Source organism: Alosa alosa, chromosome 7 (genome assembly GCF_017589495.1).
Source record: "Alosa alosa isolate M-15738 ecotype Scorff River chromosome 7, AALO_Geno_1.1, whole genome shotgun sequence".
Taxonomy (NCBI): domain Eukaryota; kingdom Metazoa; phylum Chordata; class Actinopteri; order Clupeiformes; family Clupeidae; genus Alosa; species Alosa alosa.
Genome location: NC_063195.1, coordinates 33,381,894 through 33,398,071, shown reverse-complemented (window position 1 = coordinate 33,398,071; position 16,178 = coordinate 33,381,894). Strand labels below are relative to the sequence as shown.

At 48.1% G+C, this 16,178-nt stretch overlaps 1 protein-coding gene across 3 annotated transcripts in view; it reads left to right on the top strand.

The window, feature by feature from the left end:
* The first annotated feature begins 782 nt into the window (after window positions 1-782).
* The window catches only part of rhbdl3 (rhomboid, veinlet-like 3 (Drosophila)), a 41,148-nt gene continuing 25,752 nt past the window's right edge, over window positions 783-16,178 (top strand). For 2 of the 3 annotated variants that reach the window (XM_048248366.1, XM_048248363.1), the window contains exons 1-3: window positions 783-1,071; window positions 1,329-2,021; window positions 2,505-2,528. In XM_048248366.1, the coding sequence (XP_048104323.1) occupies window positions 1,899-2,021; window positions 2,505-2,528 (147 nt within the window). In that variant the 5' untranslated portion in view covers window positions 783-1,071; window positions 1,329-1,898. Of the gene's footprint in view, window positions 1,156-1,328; window positions 2,022-2,504; window positions 2,529-16,178 lie in introns of all 3 variants that reach the window. The other variant, XM_048248364.1, reaches the window with a different exon arrangement.

Here is a 16,178-nt window from a genome sequence, read left to right as displayed (position 1 = left end):
GGAAGTGTTTGGAGCTGCCCTTGGAAGAGTTGGAGAGCTTCTTAGAGAGAGACACACACCCCTGCTCTGGTGCCACTTCCACAAATGGGAATAGTCTTGATTACCGACCATCACTTTGTAAGCAAGTCTTAGTGACTTGAATTAGATGGGCAGTTAAGGGTATCGGGTTCAGGTATATTGATGGGGCCATCAATATACCTGAACCCCCACACACACACACACACACACACACACACACACACACCTCCACCCCCCAAATACAATTTCTCACCCATGTGTGCTCATAAGGAAGTGTCTTTTGGCAAGAGAAAGTGCCCACACACACTTAGGTTATCTAGAAGCTTGTGGCTAAAATGTAAATCTCAAAACAGCCTGTTGGCCTAGTTATAAATTATCTATTGTGATGTCAGTGTTAAATAAATGTTAGTAGCCTACAAAACATTCATTTGGAATTTATTCCTTCCTAATAATTAGTCTTTGCTCATTGCTATCCTGCTTATTATCATTCTAGCCCAATGTATGAATTGAACCTTGGTAGTTCAAGTTCAAGTTCAGGGCATGTCACTGAACCGTAACCTACTGTCTAAGATTACAGTCAAATCACTTTTGTTCAATCAGCAGGCGGTTGGCCAGTCTTATAAGTCTGATCTTAACAGTCTGATAAGCTCTCTTGGTGAGAGCTACAGCTCTAACGCTACGTGTGCATAATGTTTTTGAGTTCCCAGGGTGAGAAGTTGTACTGTGACACACAAGTTATCTCTGTGTGCTGTTCAGTCATGCATCAACGAGCACTGGGTGTGATGAGTGTAAGGCGGAGGCATCGAGGGTAGCCAGTGCTCTTTAATGTCGAGGGTCTGAAAGAGGGGGCGGGTGTCCCTTTCTGCACTTAGTCAAAAAGCAGTCCCTCGCGGGCTTGTGTATGCGGCAATGATTCGGATCTGTGGACGAGCAGAACTTTGCCTGTGAGCTGGTTGGACGCCGGCCAGTGCACAGAATCGCTGAACCCGAGCGCTTCCGAGACACAGAGAGGTGGGCAGCCATCCGAGAAGCGCCGCGGTAAACAACAGCAAGGTACAATGACGCACCATAAATTTACATAGCCTGTTATTATTGCTGGAATAGAAAGAAAGGATTTACTGATTTTTCTCTAATGAGGTATGTCTGTGTTTCATTTGTTCGTTTTGCGTTGTTTTGATGAATTGTTGGAACATTTTAATTAGCTCAAGTCAATTCAGTGTTTGTCCATATCATCACGGTATGCTAGACGATTACTTCACATGGCAATTTTACGCGTAACATAGTGTTTATGGTGTCATGCTTGCTTGCAGGTGAGTCATATCAGGAATTTACGGCTCCGTTATTTGGATGATGCTGTGATGTCACCTAGAACGCCAAAAACTTGGATTGCTGCCTCAATTTGACGCAATGAAGATTACAAAGCAATGACGATGACTAAAGTCACAATAGGAATATGGGATTAGTTTCACTGAAGACGATTTGCATTATTCTTTGCTAAAGTGTGGATGAACACAAAGTGCGCCATACATTTAATGTCTGCTCATGGAACTTCGCTGCTCCCATTGGAACTCTTCAACCAATTCGCCCGGATAACCTTTTAAGAAAGATTTGACAGCACATTGGTGTCTTTGCTGTTGAAAGCCTGTGAAATTCACGTGTAATCTGCCGAATAATTCAAATACCCTTTAAAAAATGCCCGTTGATGCTTTTACAATCTGTCGCTCAACTTAAGTGACTAGAATTGTGTGCGCCACATGAACGGGTATATGCACAGACTGTCTCGGAAAGAACTGTGAACATGGCAGTTGTATAGCACGTTACCCAGAGGACGCCTATGAGGATCTAATACGAGCGTGGCGGACTGTGAGGAGCTTTCCCCGATGATGCGAGACGGGGCGCGGGACGTGCAGGTAAACTCCTCTCCGGCGGTTGCATCCAACGCGGAGGGAGAAGAGATCGAAGTACTCGAAAGCACCGATGTCCTCCCCGCGGCCCCGGAGGATGTGAGTAAATATGCTGATCCGTTACCTCAGTGTTTGTAGCCTACATCATGTATTCAACTTGTCCTCCTGAATTTTCTTGCATTTGTAGTTTAACTTAGTGCCGCTGTCGAATTAAATAGCTGTAAGCAGATCCAAACAGGTTAGATAGTAATCTGAAGCTGGCTGTGAAAAGCATTAGGCTATGTTCTCCTCACTAATTAAAATATTCAGCGAGGATGGCCATGTCTAAGATAACTCTAATTCATATCTAGTCATTTGAAGGTAGTTCAAAGCATTACAATTTGAACTGAAAGGGTGTATTGCATTTTCTAGGCTTAACTATTTGAACCTGTGTTCAACTTGTATCATCCTTTTGTGATTCACATCAGAGCTGGACCCATAATCTGAAGAATGTGAATGGTACTTTTTTGGGATGGCTTGCCCCCTTACTCTCCTTTCTCTGTCTCTTTCTCTTTTCTGTTCTTTTATCCTTTTCTGTCTCAGCAATGGAAATCTCTTTTTGACAAGGTATGTAGACCTTAATTTGTTTGGTGTGTATGTATGTATGTATGTATGTATGTATGTATGTATGTATGTATGTATGTGTGTGTTGTTTGATAATGACCTAAATTATAACAGTCAGTAAACCCCACTCATATCATCAGCAGTCAGGCTTGTGTTGGTAGCTGATAGCAGTCTGTAACAGTGGGGAAAGTGTGTTGGTGGGCAGTCATGCTTTGGAGGGAACAAACCTCATGGGGAGGTTGTGGGAGTGTCCACTCACGACATTGACCCGAGCAAATGCAATTAGGTCGATACATAATCTGTGGCTTCAGTTGTTGGTCACTGTCTCTGTCTTGGTGTCGTACCACCACACACACACACACACACACACACACACACACACACACACACCATCACCACCAGGGGAGTGGGCCACGGGACAGTGTGGTCTGACAGACGGCAGGCGGACCCCCTCCCCGACACGGCCTGTGCACCTGCCCGTCCGGGGCCCCTGTCCTCCCCAGGGAAGGGGCCCCGAGAGCAGCCTGGGGGCTGGCAGGCTCGTGTCAGACGCGCTCTCAGGGCCTCCAGGGACCAAGGCTCCGCGGGAGATTAATGCCAAGGCGAAGGAGGAGAGGGGACGGGGTCAGGAAGTTGGGAGGGAGAGGGCGTGGGGGGGGTGGGGGTCCCCTCATTGTGAGCAGGCATTAAGTGGGCCTCTCAATCCATTCCATTTATGCGCGCAGCGTCGCTTTGAATTTCTCAAGTGGCCTTCGGTGTTTGAGGCCTCGGACGATTGCGAGGGGTCACTGTCCAGAGTGACAATTCATCTCCGGCCCTGTGATTTGATTTGGCCAGTACAGATTGGGGATGAAAGATGGAACAAAGCACTGACTCCATCTCTGGACAAAGGCCTGGCCATTAAACAGGCCTCGAACAAATCATTCTGGCCCCAGTGTTTGAACACAACAAATTAATTAATCACTATAATGTCAATTTATACTGTAGATGAACTGTCAATCCTTAAGCCAGGAGACAGATGGCCCTTTGTGCTGCACAGTCTTTTGGTTCAATGTTAGAACAAGCAGCTTTAAGTATTCTCTTTGAAAAGGGAACGACATAAATATGTATTCAATTTCTTTTTTTGGCAGGGTAATGGGATTCAACAGAAATACAGAACATTCACAATCTTAGCTCAGTGTATCTCTGTCCCTTAACCCCCAAAACACAACAGCTTGTGTGTTTCCTGTGACTTTACAAATGATGAGATTTATCTGAATATTACACAGTTGTCTTATAATAGAGGCATATCAGGTTTCTCCTGAGCAAATGTCCCAACAAGCCGCTTTTCAGAATCACACAACAAATTCTTTGTCCAGTGTTAACAGTACGAGTGATGGCTTCATCATGGAAGTCCCCAGGTGTGTGTGCCTGATCCTGCAGACCAGCCGAGGGAAGGGATTCCAGAACTTTCTGGAATGTTCAGATTTTCCGTTTGATGGTTTGATTGTTGTCCATGTGAACCAATGTGGTCCAAGCTTAACCTAGTGACCTAGTTTTGGTCTTTTCTTGAGCAGATTATTGATTGGATTGGTGATTATTTTACATAAGCATGCAAATCAACAGATTCCTCACTCCTCATATAATACCACTCCAGACCTAATCCAAAGCACACATCTGTGGCTTACTTAACAGACACAGGACAGGGGAGCATTTGGATACACGCTAGGCAGATTTCTGGTTGTAAAACAGTGTGGTTTTGCATGCCACCAGCCAAGGGACACAAATTCCATGAAGGATTTGCAGTAGCACAGCATGTTTCACATTTAGAATTTTTTAAACTACCACTAGCACATAGTGTTGCCCAGCCAGACAAGAGGACAGTGACCCACTGTGTCACACTGTGTTTGGGATTCACTGGGAATTTAAACAACTGGTTTGCTATTCAGGGCTGAATGTGTGACTCACGGCACGGCATTTTTAGCACAGCTGGCTGAGCCTGCCTCTGCTCAGGGAAGTCACTGGTTTGGAGTGTGTGTTTTGCCTGTCAGGCCAGTGGTGTTCTCTGGTTAGCTGAGTGGCTAGTCCCCATAAAGTGTGTGTGTGTGTGTGTGTGTGTGTGTGTGTCTGTGTCTGCGTGCGTGTGCGTGCGTGCATGTGCATGTGTGTTTGTGTGGTCGCTGAATAGTCAGACCCTGGTGCTGAAGATTGGTGAAATGACGAGAGGCTCTGGCTGCATTTGTGCCGTCATGTCAGATGGGTCAGTCACGACCGTGCCCTCACCGTCCTCCATGTCCACACTCTGACTGTGTCCAGCTCCGCTGAATAATCCGGCCATTGTGTTGCCATTTGCTCTCTAAATGGTGTGTCATTGTGGTGATATTTTGCCACAATGCTGTGTGGTGTTGGTGCAAGGATACTGAGACACAGCAGGCGTGCGTCTGATAGAATTAAGATTAGGAGGTGGCACAGTGGGCGCTAGGTGACGATCCCTCGCTCTCTCTTTCCCTCTCTTTCTCTCTCTCTCTGTCTCTTTCTTTCTCTCTGGCTTTAATCATGAGATCGTATTACACTAGACTGATCATGTATATGAATTAGAGAGCATTGTTGATCCACCTGCTCCTGGACCCCCCCACACACACACACACACACCCTCAGGCCACCTCCAAATGTCCTAATCGCTGTTACTGCAGGCAGCAGAAGCAGCAGCAGCCACAGCAGTCATGGCAGCCTGAATGGGAGATTGGTCCATGGCTGAGCAGAGACGAATAGAGGAGCGGTGATCATGCTGCTCAGCCAGAGAGAGGGAGAGGGAGAGAGAGAGAGAGAGAGAGAGAGAGAGAGAGAGAGAGAGAGAGAGAGCTGCTAGCCCACCCTGGTGGCGAGACACACAGAGCAATAATTACATCTTTCACTGGGGGGTGGGCCTGCTCCCCCTGACTGTCTGAGGCAGCTTGAACTTGTGCGTTACCACGACTACGACCTCCCGGAGCCCCTACAATACTAGTCTGAGTCTTACTATCATCCCTTTTCCCCATGTTATTCTACCTATTCTTCTTTACTTGTGTGTGTGTGTGTGTGTGTGTGTGTGTGTGCGTGCGTGTGTGTGTGCGTGCGTGTGTGTGTGTGTGTGTGTGTGTGTGTGTGTGTGTACACATGTTAGGTGGGAGCAGGTCTTCCTCTCTGTACTTCTGAAAATAGCCGGCGCTAATAGAGGGAAGCTCCGGTCCTGTCGGCGGAGTGTGAAAGTGACGAGGCCTGGCCGGTTTATAAATAGCATCCTGACAACGCTATTAAAACACTTGCCGCTGCTGTCAGCGCTTAATTGCTTGATGATACTATCCGTTAAACTTTAATTCTCCTCCTCTTCCTCTTCCTCTGATCAGCGCCCAAATAGCTTACTGCCATTTCGCCCTGTTTAATTCCTGCCTTTCTCTCCTCTTTCTCTAATTATGTCTCATTCCTCCTGTCCTGCTGTTTTTTCTCTAATTCTCTCTCATTTCCCTCCTGCCTGTTCTCTCTTTTTCTATTTCTCTGTCATTCCTCTGTCTTGCTCTCTCTCTTTCTCTCTCATTCCTCTGTCTTGCTCTCTCTCTTTCTCTCATTCTCTCATTCCTCTGTCTTGCTCTCTCTCATTCTCTCATTCCTCTGTCTTGCTCTCTCTCTTTCTCTCATTCTCTCATTCTCTCATTCTCTCTCATTCCTCTGTCTTGCTCTCTCTCTTTCTCTATTTCTCTCTCATTCCTTCCTGTCTGCTCTCTCTCTTTCTCTATTTCTCTGTCATTCCTCTGTCTTGCTCTCTCTCTTTTCTCTATTTCTCTGTCATTCCCTCTCTGTCTTGTTTCTTTCTTTTCTCTTATCTCCTTCTCTGTCCACTATTCTCTCATTCTCTCATTCCTCTGTCTTGTTTCCTCTCTTTCTCTATCATTCTCTCTCATTCCCTCTGTCTTGCTCCCCCTTTCTCTTCCCTCTTCCATCCTCTTCCCTCTTCTTGTCCTTCCACCCTCCCTCCTCCTCCTCTCATTCTCTCTTCCCTCCTGCCTGCTCTCTCTCTTTCTCTAATTCTCTCTCATTCCCTCCTGCCTGCTCTCTCTCTTTCTCTATTTCTCTGTCATTCCCTCTGTCTTGCTCTCTCTCTTTCTCTCTTTCTCTCATTCTCTCTCATTCCCTCTGTCTTGCTCTCTCTCATTCTCTCATTCCCTCTCTCTTGCTCTCTCATTCTCTCATTCTCTCATTCCCTCTGTCTTGCTCTCTCTCTCTTTCTATCATTCTCTCTCATTCCCTCTGTCTTGCTCTCTCTCTCTTTCTCTCATTCTCTCATTCCCTCTGTCTTGCTCTCTCTTTTTTTCATTCTCTCTCATTCCCTCTGTCTCTAGCTGCTGCTTGTGTGATAACTTTCTGTGCAGTGTTTGTCCTCCACTTGAATCCAAATCCAGGCTAGTGTTTTCATGTTTTTTGCTGCTTTTTTCCGTTGACCCTCTCTGGGCTCTAAATTTAAGTACAGCCCTCCTGACCCCTCGTTTGCCCGTTCCAAAGAGCTGCCGAGCATCCTTGGAAGAAGAGGGGCTTTGATATGCAGATCAGGCCTGTGTGGACGAGGAGGGGAGGATGGGGGGGTGCGTTCTCTGGGGTCAGGAGGGTGAGTCGATGCCAGTGAGTGGTGCCTGCTCCACGCTTGTCAGGACGTGACAGCTGCCACTTCTGTGCCCGTGTCACCAAGCTCTCACCACAGGGACGACTGAGACAACAAGCAGCCATTCACAACTCACACGCTCATCTCTCATCTCTCTCTTTCTTTCTGATTCTCACACACTCACTCTCATCTCTTTCCTTCTTTCTGATTCTCACAGGCTCATATCTCATTTCTCTCTTTCTTTCTGATTCTCACACACTCACTCTCATCTCTCTCTTTCTTTCTGATTCTCACACACTCACTCTCATCTCTCTCTTTCTTTCTGATTCTCTTTTTGCCTTTCTATCTATCCATTTGTTTATCTATCTATCTATATCTATATCTGTCTATCTACAGTATATAATCCATCAAGGCACTTTCATCTATCTGTGTTATGTCTGACTGCCTAGTCTATGTATGTATGTATGTATGTATGTATGTATGTATCTATCTATCTATATCTATATCTATATCTATCTATCTATCATATCAGTAAGACTCTTCCCCCATTCTCTGGCCTTCCGTGTCTCTAACCCTCTTCATTACCCTTCCTCTCCCTCTGGTCACTCCATTTGACTCCACTGGTCATCTGTTCCAGGGCCCATACAATTGGGCCCAGTTCTTTTTTGTCTGTGTTCACTCAGAAGCTGAAAAGGCTAAATTACAGTAATGCATCAAAGGAGTTTATTGCAAACCCCCCAGAGACTGAAAGCCTTTTGTGCTGTGCTTATGACCAGCTGAGAGAGCCAATCGGAGACCTTGGAGCTCCATTTTGTATCCACAATACTATTTTGGGGCTTAAAACCTACACAAAAAGGTTAGTGTGCGTGTGATCATTGGCTATTGGGAACCTCAAACTCGTGAAGGGTTCAGCATACCAGGCCAGCTTGGGGAAACTCAAGACCAGCTGAATGGCCAGGGTCTGAGTGTGGAGTGATGCTAAGGTTACACTGTGTCACTCCCATGCAGGCAGATCAGAAAGTCACGCGGGGCACACGGCTCCTGGAGTTGGAACTATGATACCTTCCCACAGGTTATAATTACACCTTTATCTGCCTGTGAGCGTTCTCCCTTTATAGAAACTACCTACAGTATATTACAGTAATACCATGCGAGCTGTATCTTTTGGGTGTCTGTGTGCTAGATGGGGTTTTGTCTCTCTGTGTGTTCGTGTGTGTGTGTGTGTGTGTGTGTGTGTGTGTGTGTGTGTGTGTGTGTGTGTGTGTTGTATTGGCTGGACATGTGGACTGATAATACCTCATTTGATATTCCCGGCCTCAAGTGAAACACTTAATCCATTGAGGCCGGCACATTCCAGCCTCACAGGCCCGACAGGTACGCCGGAGGAGGCCTGGCAGGTGGAGTGTTGACATGGCCACAAAAATCCTGTGTGCGCCTGTCAGACTCTACCCACAATGCCCCACTCCCCGCCCCACCTGTGTTACGCCCCCTGTCCAGGGCTCTCAACAGGCTGCAGGACTGCTGCCTGAATGCAGACAGATGGCTCATTGATACTGTGGACACATGTATGCTAACGGAACTCATTAAAATGCCATTATGTTCTTTTAACGGCATTCTTTGCATCGTGGTTCTCAAAGAGGGCAAGCAACAATTATTTTTTGTTACTACCAACAGATTTTCTGACATTGATGAAGATTAGAAAACATTCCGGTTCTCGAAGCCATAGAAATGGAATTGAATCAGGCATTTGGGATAGGCAGCTTTCTGCGGGTCCTTTATTTGGTGGGGGGTTTGACAGCCCTGTTACTGCTGGCACCCTCCCACCTGTGATGTCTGTTGGGCTGTTGTCATGGTCACCTCAGTCTCCCCCGCTGACACCCAAGGTGAACAGCAGTGCTTAGCTTTCACTTGCGCTGCCCTCTCATCTTTCATTCTGCCACAGCTGTTTGTTCCCCACAAACACACACACTCACAGATACACACACATGCCCAATGGGTAGCCAGTCCGCATAAAGGCCCGTGAGTCAAGACTCCCGAGCAACGGTGTGCTATTTTTAAAAAGTTCCCCCTTTAAAGATTCCTCAGTGTGAACCTGCGTCAGGGTTGTTGAGTCTGATGTGAATGTGTCGTCAAGGAGAGCTGTCACAATCCTTTATTAACAATGCTTTACAGGCTTCCTTTCTTTCTTCAATAAAGACGAGTCGTTGTTGCTGGCAGCCTTAGTTTATGATGTAAGGCAAGCAGAGAACAGTTGGTCAGTCTTTTCCAGTGACCACAGCAAACGCTGTCCACAAAGGAGGCTCCATGGGGCCCTGCTGCACGTCTCTGCTCTCTGCAGGCCGTGTGCTGGGAGTCCCGCTGGGTGGGGAGCAGCAGTCTGCACCTCCTCACTGGGGGGTGGGTGGGTGGGGTTGTGGGGGTCTGCTGCAGGGCCCTCAACTTGTGGCATCATGGGTGTGTGTGTCTGTGTGTGTGTGTGTGTGTGTGTGTGTGTGTGTGTGGAGTTGCTCTGGGGACAATGGCCCTTATAATAGAATTGTCAAATGTAAGTGGCTTTGGATAAAAAGCCTCTGCTTAATGAAGAAATGTAAATGTAAAATGTGTGTGTGTGTGTGTTGGTCTGTGCTGTGGATCTATGAGGGTGTGTATGCATTTCTTTGAGTCCATGTGTATGGGGTTGTGGTGGTGGGTTGGTATGTGTTTTGCACGTTGTATGTTAGTAAGTGTGTGTGTGCGTGCGTCTCATCCTTGGTGAGTGTGGATCACAGACAGGCCACTGTTCCTCACCAGAGAGCAAGAGCCGCAGTCTGAGGCGTCCCCTCCTATCTGAATGCAGGGAGGTGTCTGCTCAATTACTGGCCCATCAGCCTGTGTAATTTAGTGTGAAACCCTGAACCTCAGTGTGTTTGCTGCATCACAAAGGGTTTAGCCTGTGTGTGTGTGTGTGTGTACGTACGTGTGTGTACATATTGTTGTGTGTGTGTGTGTACATATGTGTGTGTGTGTGTGTGTGTGTACTTGTGTGTGTGTGTGTGTGTGTGTGTGTGTGTGTGTGATATGTATATATGTGTGTGTGTGTGTGTGCGTATGTATGTATATATGTGTGTGTGTGTGTGTGTGTGTGTGTGTGTGTGTGTGTGTGTATGTGTATGTATGTATGTATGTACAGTATGTGTGTGTGTGTGTGTACGTATGTATGTGTGTGTGTGTGTGTGTGTGTGTTTGTGTTCAATGAAATCTATTGTAAAATGTGAACACAAATAAAGGTATTAAAATGTGTGTGTGTGTACGTATGTATGTATGTATGTGTGTGTGTGTGTGTGTGTGTGTGTGTGTGTGTGTGTGTGTGTGTGTGTGTGTGTAGGCTTTAGGATCTAATTTGGTCTGGAGGCGTGAGCGTGTGGTGAGAGCCCAGATCACACTGAGGGTGTGGATGCAGAGATAGAGGGAGAGAGAGGGAGAATAAAAGAGGGATAGAGGAAGAGTAAAAGAGGGAGAGAGGGAGGATTCCGGAGTGTGTTTAGAGGCTTTGGACCACAGCGTGTTTGCCTGGCAGACTTACGGCCCTGTGGAGCCTCTTCTACGGTGGGAACTCCGTCGCCGGCACACTGGATACACAGACGATTCTCACGCTGGTGGTTGTCAGCCGTCAGAACGTCTTTCTGCCTCTCTCTCTCTCTCTCTCTCTCTCTCTCTCTTCTCTCTCTCTCTCTCTTGAGCTCATCTTCTCAGTTTAAAAGAGCTCATAAAATCTTGATGCAGTACCAGGGGGTCCCTGGAGGCATTCAGGCTGGACTTTTTTTCTGCTGAAATGGATGACTCGAAAAGAGAGTGTGTGTGTGTGTGTGTGTGTGTGTGTGTGTGTGTGTGTGTGTGTGTGTGTGTGTGTGTGTGTGTGTGTGTGTGTGTGTGTGTGTGTGTGTGTGTGTGTGTGATCTGTGAAAGCTGGATCCTCAGCACTCTTCCTTTGTCAGCTCCACCCCCATCCTCAGTGCCCAGTGGTCCATTACCCTCCTATTCTTAAAATGAGCCTTAAAACAACCTCAAGCAAGAGCAGTCGGAGCTGCGTGTGTGTGTGGGAAAAGTGGGTGTGCGTGGGTGAGTGCGCATGCATGCGGTTCCACATGTGGTTTTGCATATGTGTGTTAATGCACGGGTGCATGTGACCACGCATGCCTGCAGCATGTGTGTGTGAGAGAGAGTGTATGTGTGTGTATGTATGAGAGAGTGTGTGTGAGAGAAGAATGCCTCACCCCTTTTGGGATTATGGCAATAGGATTATAAACGGGGGGTTATCCATAGGCTCATGCCCTCCGCAGATCAGGAGACCAGCGAGGGGAGCAGAGACAATCAAGCATGGAGGAGGAGGAGGAGGAGGAGGAGGTGGAGGAGGAGGAGGTGGAGTGGGGAGGGTGGGGTAAGACCTTCAGTGTGTGCAGTACACCCACACTTGTTCAAAGGACCTCCATCTCAGCTTTGCAAAACTTCTGGAGTAACCCCCTCCCCTGGGTTCAGCGAAGCAGTGCACTGGGGTGACAATGACAGGGAGAGTCTGAACACCGCCTGGTCTCTGCTGCCCCAGATGGTAACCTTGAAACCGTCTCAGACAGTGACCTTTCAATCCCACACTCCGACACCTCCTCTCTACCCAACTCCACTCCACCCCCTCCCTCCCTCCATCTCTCCCTCCTTCCCTCCCTCCCTCTGTCCCTTGCTCAAGATTTTGAAGAAATTGAATCAGGTCCCCTGTGGACTTGCCCTGGTCCATTTCCCTGCTATTAAAGCCCATAAATCTCAATGCTGAATGAAGCTGATATCCCCAAGAAAGGGGTCACTTCAGGGCAGTCTAAAAAAGGGGCATCTGAATAGGGGGTCGACAGGGAGAAATGGCCAAGAAAATAAATGTTCCCCGAGCTCCTTTCTCAGTCTTTCTTCTGGGGCTGTCCTGATGGTAACTGATGGCTTTATGGAGGGTGGGCTCAACAGTGGTGAAGATGTGTCACTCCTAGTGTAGAGTAGGGCCACCCTGGCCCTGGGCTCTGTTTAACTTGCTGCCATTATGAGGGGAAGATATAGTGGGAGGTGTGTGTGTGTGTGTGTGTGTGTGTGTGTGTGAGTGTGTGTGTGTATGTGTGTGTGTGCGTGTGTGCGTGCGTTGGTGCATGTCTGCCCTGTGGCAAATTCCAAGTCTGTCATTCAGGCGATGAAGCCTCTTGATCAACCCAGCAAAAGAAAGTAAACGCTCAACTGGAGCAGAGAATGGGATGATATCGCAGGAGTGCTTGATAAGATGCCTGGTTTCACCAAACTCTCTCACTTCATTTCACAAGTGGGGAATGTTTCCATTCCTAGCATCATAATGGGCATAGAGATTTGAAACTGTGAAATCACTGGCTCAGCCTCACCAATCACATTGATCAGGGATTCCTTTGGTTCGGCGGCGGTCAGGTCGGGAAAAGATGTAGATGGGTCGGCCGCTGAGGGAGAGAGGCTCCAGTTGACGTGCCTGGCGTAGAATGAGTTTGCAGACCTGAAAGTAGTGTACTCTGATGACAGAGGGTCTTGGAAGTTGTTTTGGCTTTGGCATAGTTCTATGAGCCCTGTCAATTTAAGCACATCCTGCTCAACCACTGGAGACAATTTCAAATGGCTGACACCCCTTCTTAGTGACAGCCACTGAATGCTCACTGAATGCTCACCGGCCTGATGTTATTTCTCCGGGACCTATTCTCCAGGTCTTCGCACTTAGATTGTAAATCCTTAAGTTGGCTTTGGGACGTCGTTACCGTGATCTGGAGAGCAGACACAGAGTCGCTGGTAGTGGTTGCTGACATCTCCAGATCCTTTAGACGGCTCTCCTGCTCCTCTGCTGTTTTCTGTAAGCCAGTTACAGAGGAGGTCAGTTCCTCTCTGACAGCAGCAAATGCAGCTTGTACTCCACCAACGGTCCGTTCTATTTTGGTTATGGTTATGGGACTTTGCAGACGCCTTTGTCCAAAGCGACACACAAATACAAAAAAATTTGGTGCAAATATCAACTTTTAGTGAGTACAGCCGTACAGTGCCTTGGTTAGCATGCTAGCTGTTTGCTGACCATTGTTGTTGCATTCAGTTGATTCCTCCGGCGAGCTAGCGTTAGCACCACAAGCCCCTTTGTTGGATGATGATTTAGCAGTTGGTGGCTTCATAGTTTGCTTTTAAAATTGGTCAGTACATTAAATAACAAAATCTATAAAGACGAAATGATCTGTTCTATTATCTGTATCAAAATGAGAAAAGTTGCCTCACAGAGCTTGCTAATAGATCGCCTGCATTGCTCCTGTGCAACCTTGATCAGGGATTCCTAATGTTACTTAGTTTAAGTGAAATAAAACTGCCATAAATGTAACTAAACATAAGAGTAAACATAAGAGGGGGTTTTAAACAAATATCGGTAAAAAAAATGAAAAAGAATACTGCTACTAATATGGACCGATCAGTGTCAAAACAGGTCAAAACTGGCCTATATATTGACAAAACATATATCGGTCTGTATCGACCTGTAGTGTGTGTGTGTGTTTTTGAGAGAGAGAGAGAGAGAAAGACAGAGAGAAAGAGAGACAGGGTGTGTAAGAGAGAAAGAGAAACATATGTCATGGACGGGGCAAGTTCAGAAGATAAGAACCTACCTCCACCAGTCTGTGTACATCACTTGTGTGTGTGTGTGTGTGTGTGTGTGTGTGTGTGAGTGTGTGTGATGCGTGACGATCTCCGTAGCCGCGTGCTCATAACCTCTTATTTGCACTCTCCTCCCAGGGTGCCGCCGCGAGGGGTGCAGATGTCGTCTGGCATCTCATTTCCATAGGCGCCCGAGGGCACGGCGTTTTGCCTCTTTTGATTTCCTTCCTCCGTTTCCTCCCTGGCGGCGCCCCGCGTGTCACACCAGCCTGTGGCTCCCCTACCACGCCACCCCACCCCACCCCACGCCACCCCACCCCACCCCACCACGCCAACCCACCCCACCCCAGCCCGCCCCCAGCGCCAGGCAGGAGCTCATTTTTATCTATGCACAGTGATGAATGAGCTCCAGAGCGTTTTTGTTTATTATTGCCTGAGCGGAGCATCAGTCAAGCCAACATGATAGAGCTCCACCAGCTTTCCCCGACACGTTGCAGCAGTCTGCCGTGCGGAGCCAGGCTGGAGCGGAAATGCATTGTTTATGGCGCCGCGCGGTGCAAATTGCCTGGAGATGTGGACCAGCTCAATAAGACATTAATGGAAACTCAATTGAGTGCTGCTATGGTGACAGAGTGAGGGGACGTACAAGCTCCTGCCTGACTGGGTCTCTGGACCGTCACCCCCCACACACACACACTTTCAATTTAATGGTGACCTGAAAAACAGTGTCAAATCAATCCCCGAACCATCACGCTTCATTTTGCTCTTTATCTGAGCTATAGAACTTGACTTTGTTGAACCGTCATGGTATTCGTTTAGCATATGAAGCTCTTTCAAACTAACTTTTTAAGATGTAAGTGGTGGCTGCAGGAACTCTTAGTCCAAGAGTGTAAGTGAAGCTCCCTGATGCCGGTCCAGTCCGGTCCTTGGCCCAGTTTGACGTCAGCTGTTGATTTGTGTGTTTGGCACCGGGCCGTCAGATAACTGAGCTACTCGCTGATGAATGGGGGGCCCTCGGACCCTCCGTCAGGCTGACAGCTCGCTGCTCACTGCCCATCGAGCGCGCCAGAGACGAGACTCACATCGATTACCACCGACAGGCTGCCAGGCCGCCCGATGCGTCACGCACACCGGTGATAAAGCACCACCGACAGGAGCAGGCCCCCGATAACGCCGGCGTGGCGCGGCGCTAACTCTTCGGGCGACTCCCACAGCTCGGACGCTCGCAGTCGGTTTGGTGCCCACGGAGCCATGGGCAGATACCATCTGTCGGCCTGTGAAAACGAGCCTCGCTCACTGGAGCTATAGTTAGCGCTCCTGCTGCAGAAACGCACAACGCTCATCTGATGTGTATCTCATCCATCTCTAAAGACGGGATTCAAACTACAGACTCCTGTTTGTCATTCTACACCAGAAAGTCACAGTCTCTGTACTGATGAGACAACTCTTTTCCCAAACACACATGCATACGTGCACACATATGCACACATACACACATCAACACAAATGCACACACACACACACACACACACACACACACACACACACACACACACACACACACACACACACACAGACATACACACTGCAGTCGTCAATAGAAACTTCCTTTTGTATGTGTGTCCTTCTATAGTGAATCCCAAGTACCCTAGTGAAGAACACTAGGCAGCTGGTGTGCTCTTGAATGTGTTCGTCTTCCCTCTCCCTCCTCCAGAGTGACTATTATCTGAGTGGAGAGAGCACACTGACTGAATACACACAGCTCTGCCTCTTTTGAAGTCTCTGGTGCTGAGTGAAAGGAATGGAGATTCTCCATCAGTGCACTCTAGTAATTCGGGCTTTCTGGGGGCCGTTTGCGGAGGTGCAACGCGGTTTGTGTTGGATGGGGAAGTGGAGGAGGCAGGTGCTGAGGGCAGACGTCTGGGAGAGAGAGAGGAGTGTGGGAGTGAGGGCCCATTCATACATCATAATGTGGACAAAGTTCAGACCTGTTGGCAGCCTATGTTGTGCGCGGTATCAGTGGAAAACAGTAGGGGCTTCGCATGACCTCTAACTGGGCGCTGGTCGAAAGCGATATGGCTTTGTGTGGGCCAGCATGTGTGCTTTTCCGCTTGTCAACAGGTGCAGTTGGGGGACGGGGGGGGGCTCCTCCTCTTCCTCCTCCTCCTCCTCTTCATTCTTCTCCTCATCCACTTCCTCGTCCTCCTCCTCCTCTTCATTCTTCTCCTCCTCCTCTTCCTCCTCCTCCTTTCTCCTCCTTTCTCTGCACTCCAGTGTTCCACACTCCTCTTTGCTTCTCCAAAACTGGCCGGACGCGGGCGAACCCCAACTTTTCATCACCTGGTTTATTTTGAGCCGAGCTCTTGGGGCTGAGCATGTCGGCC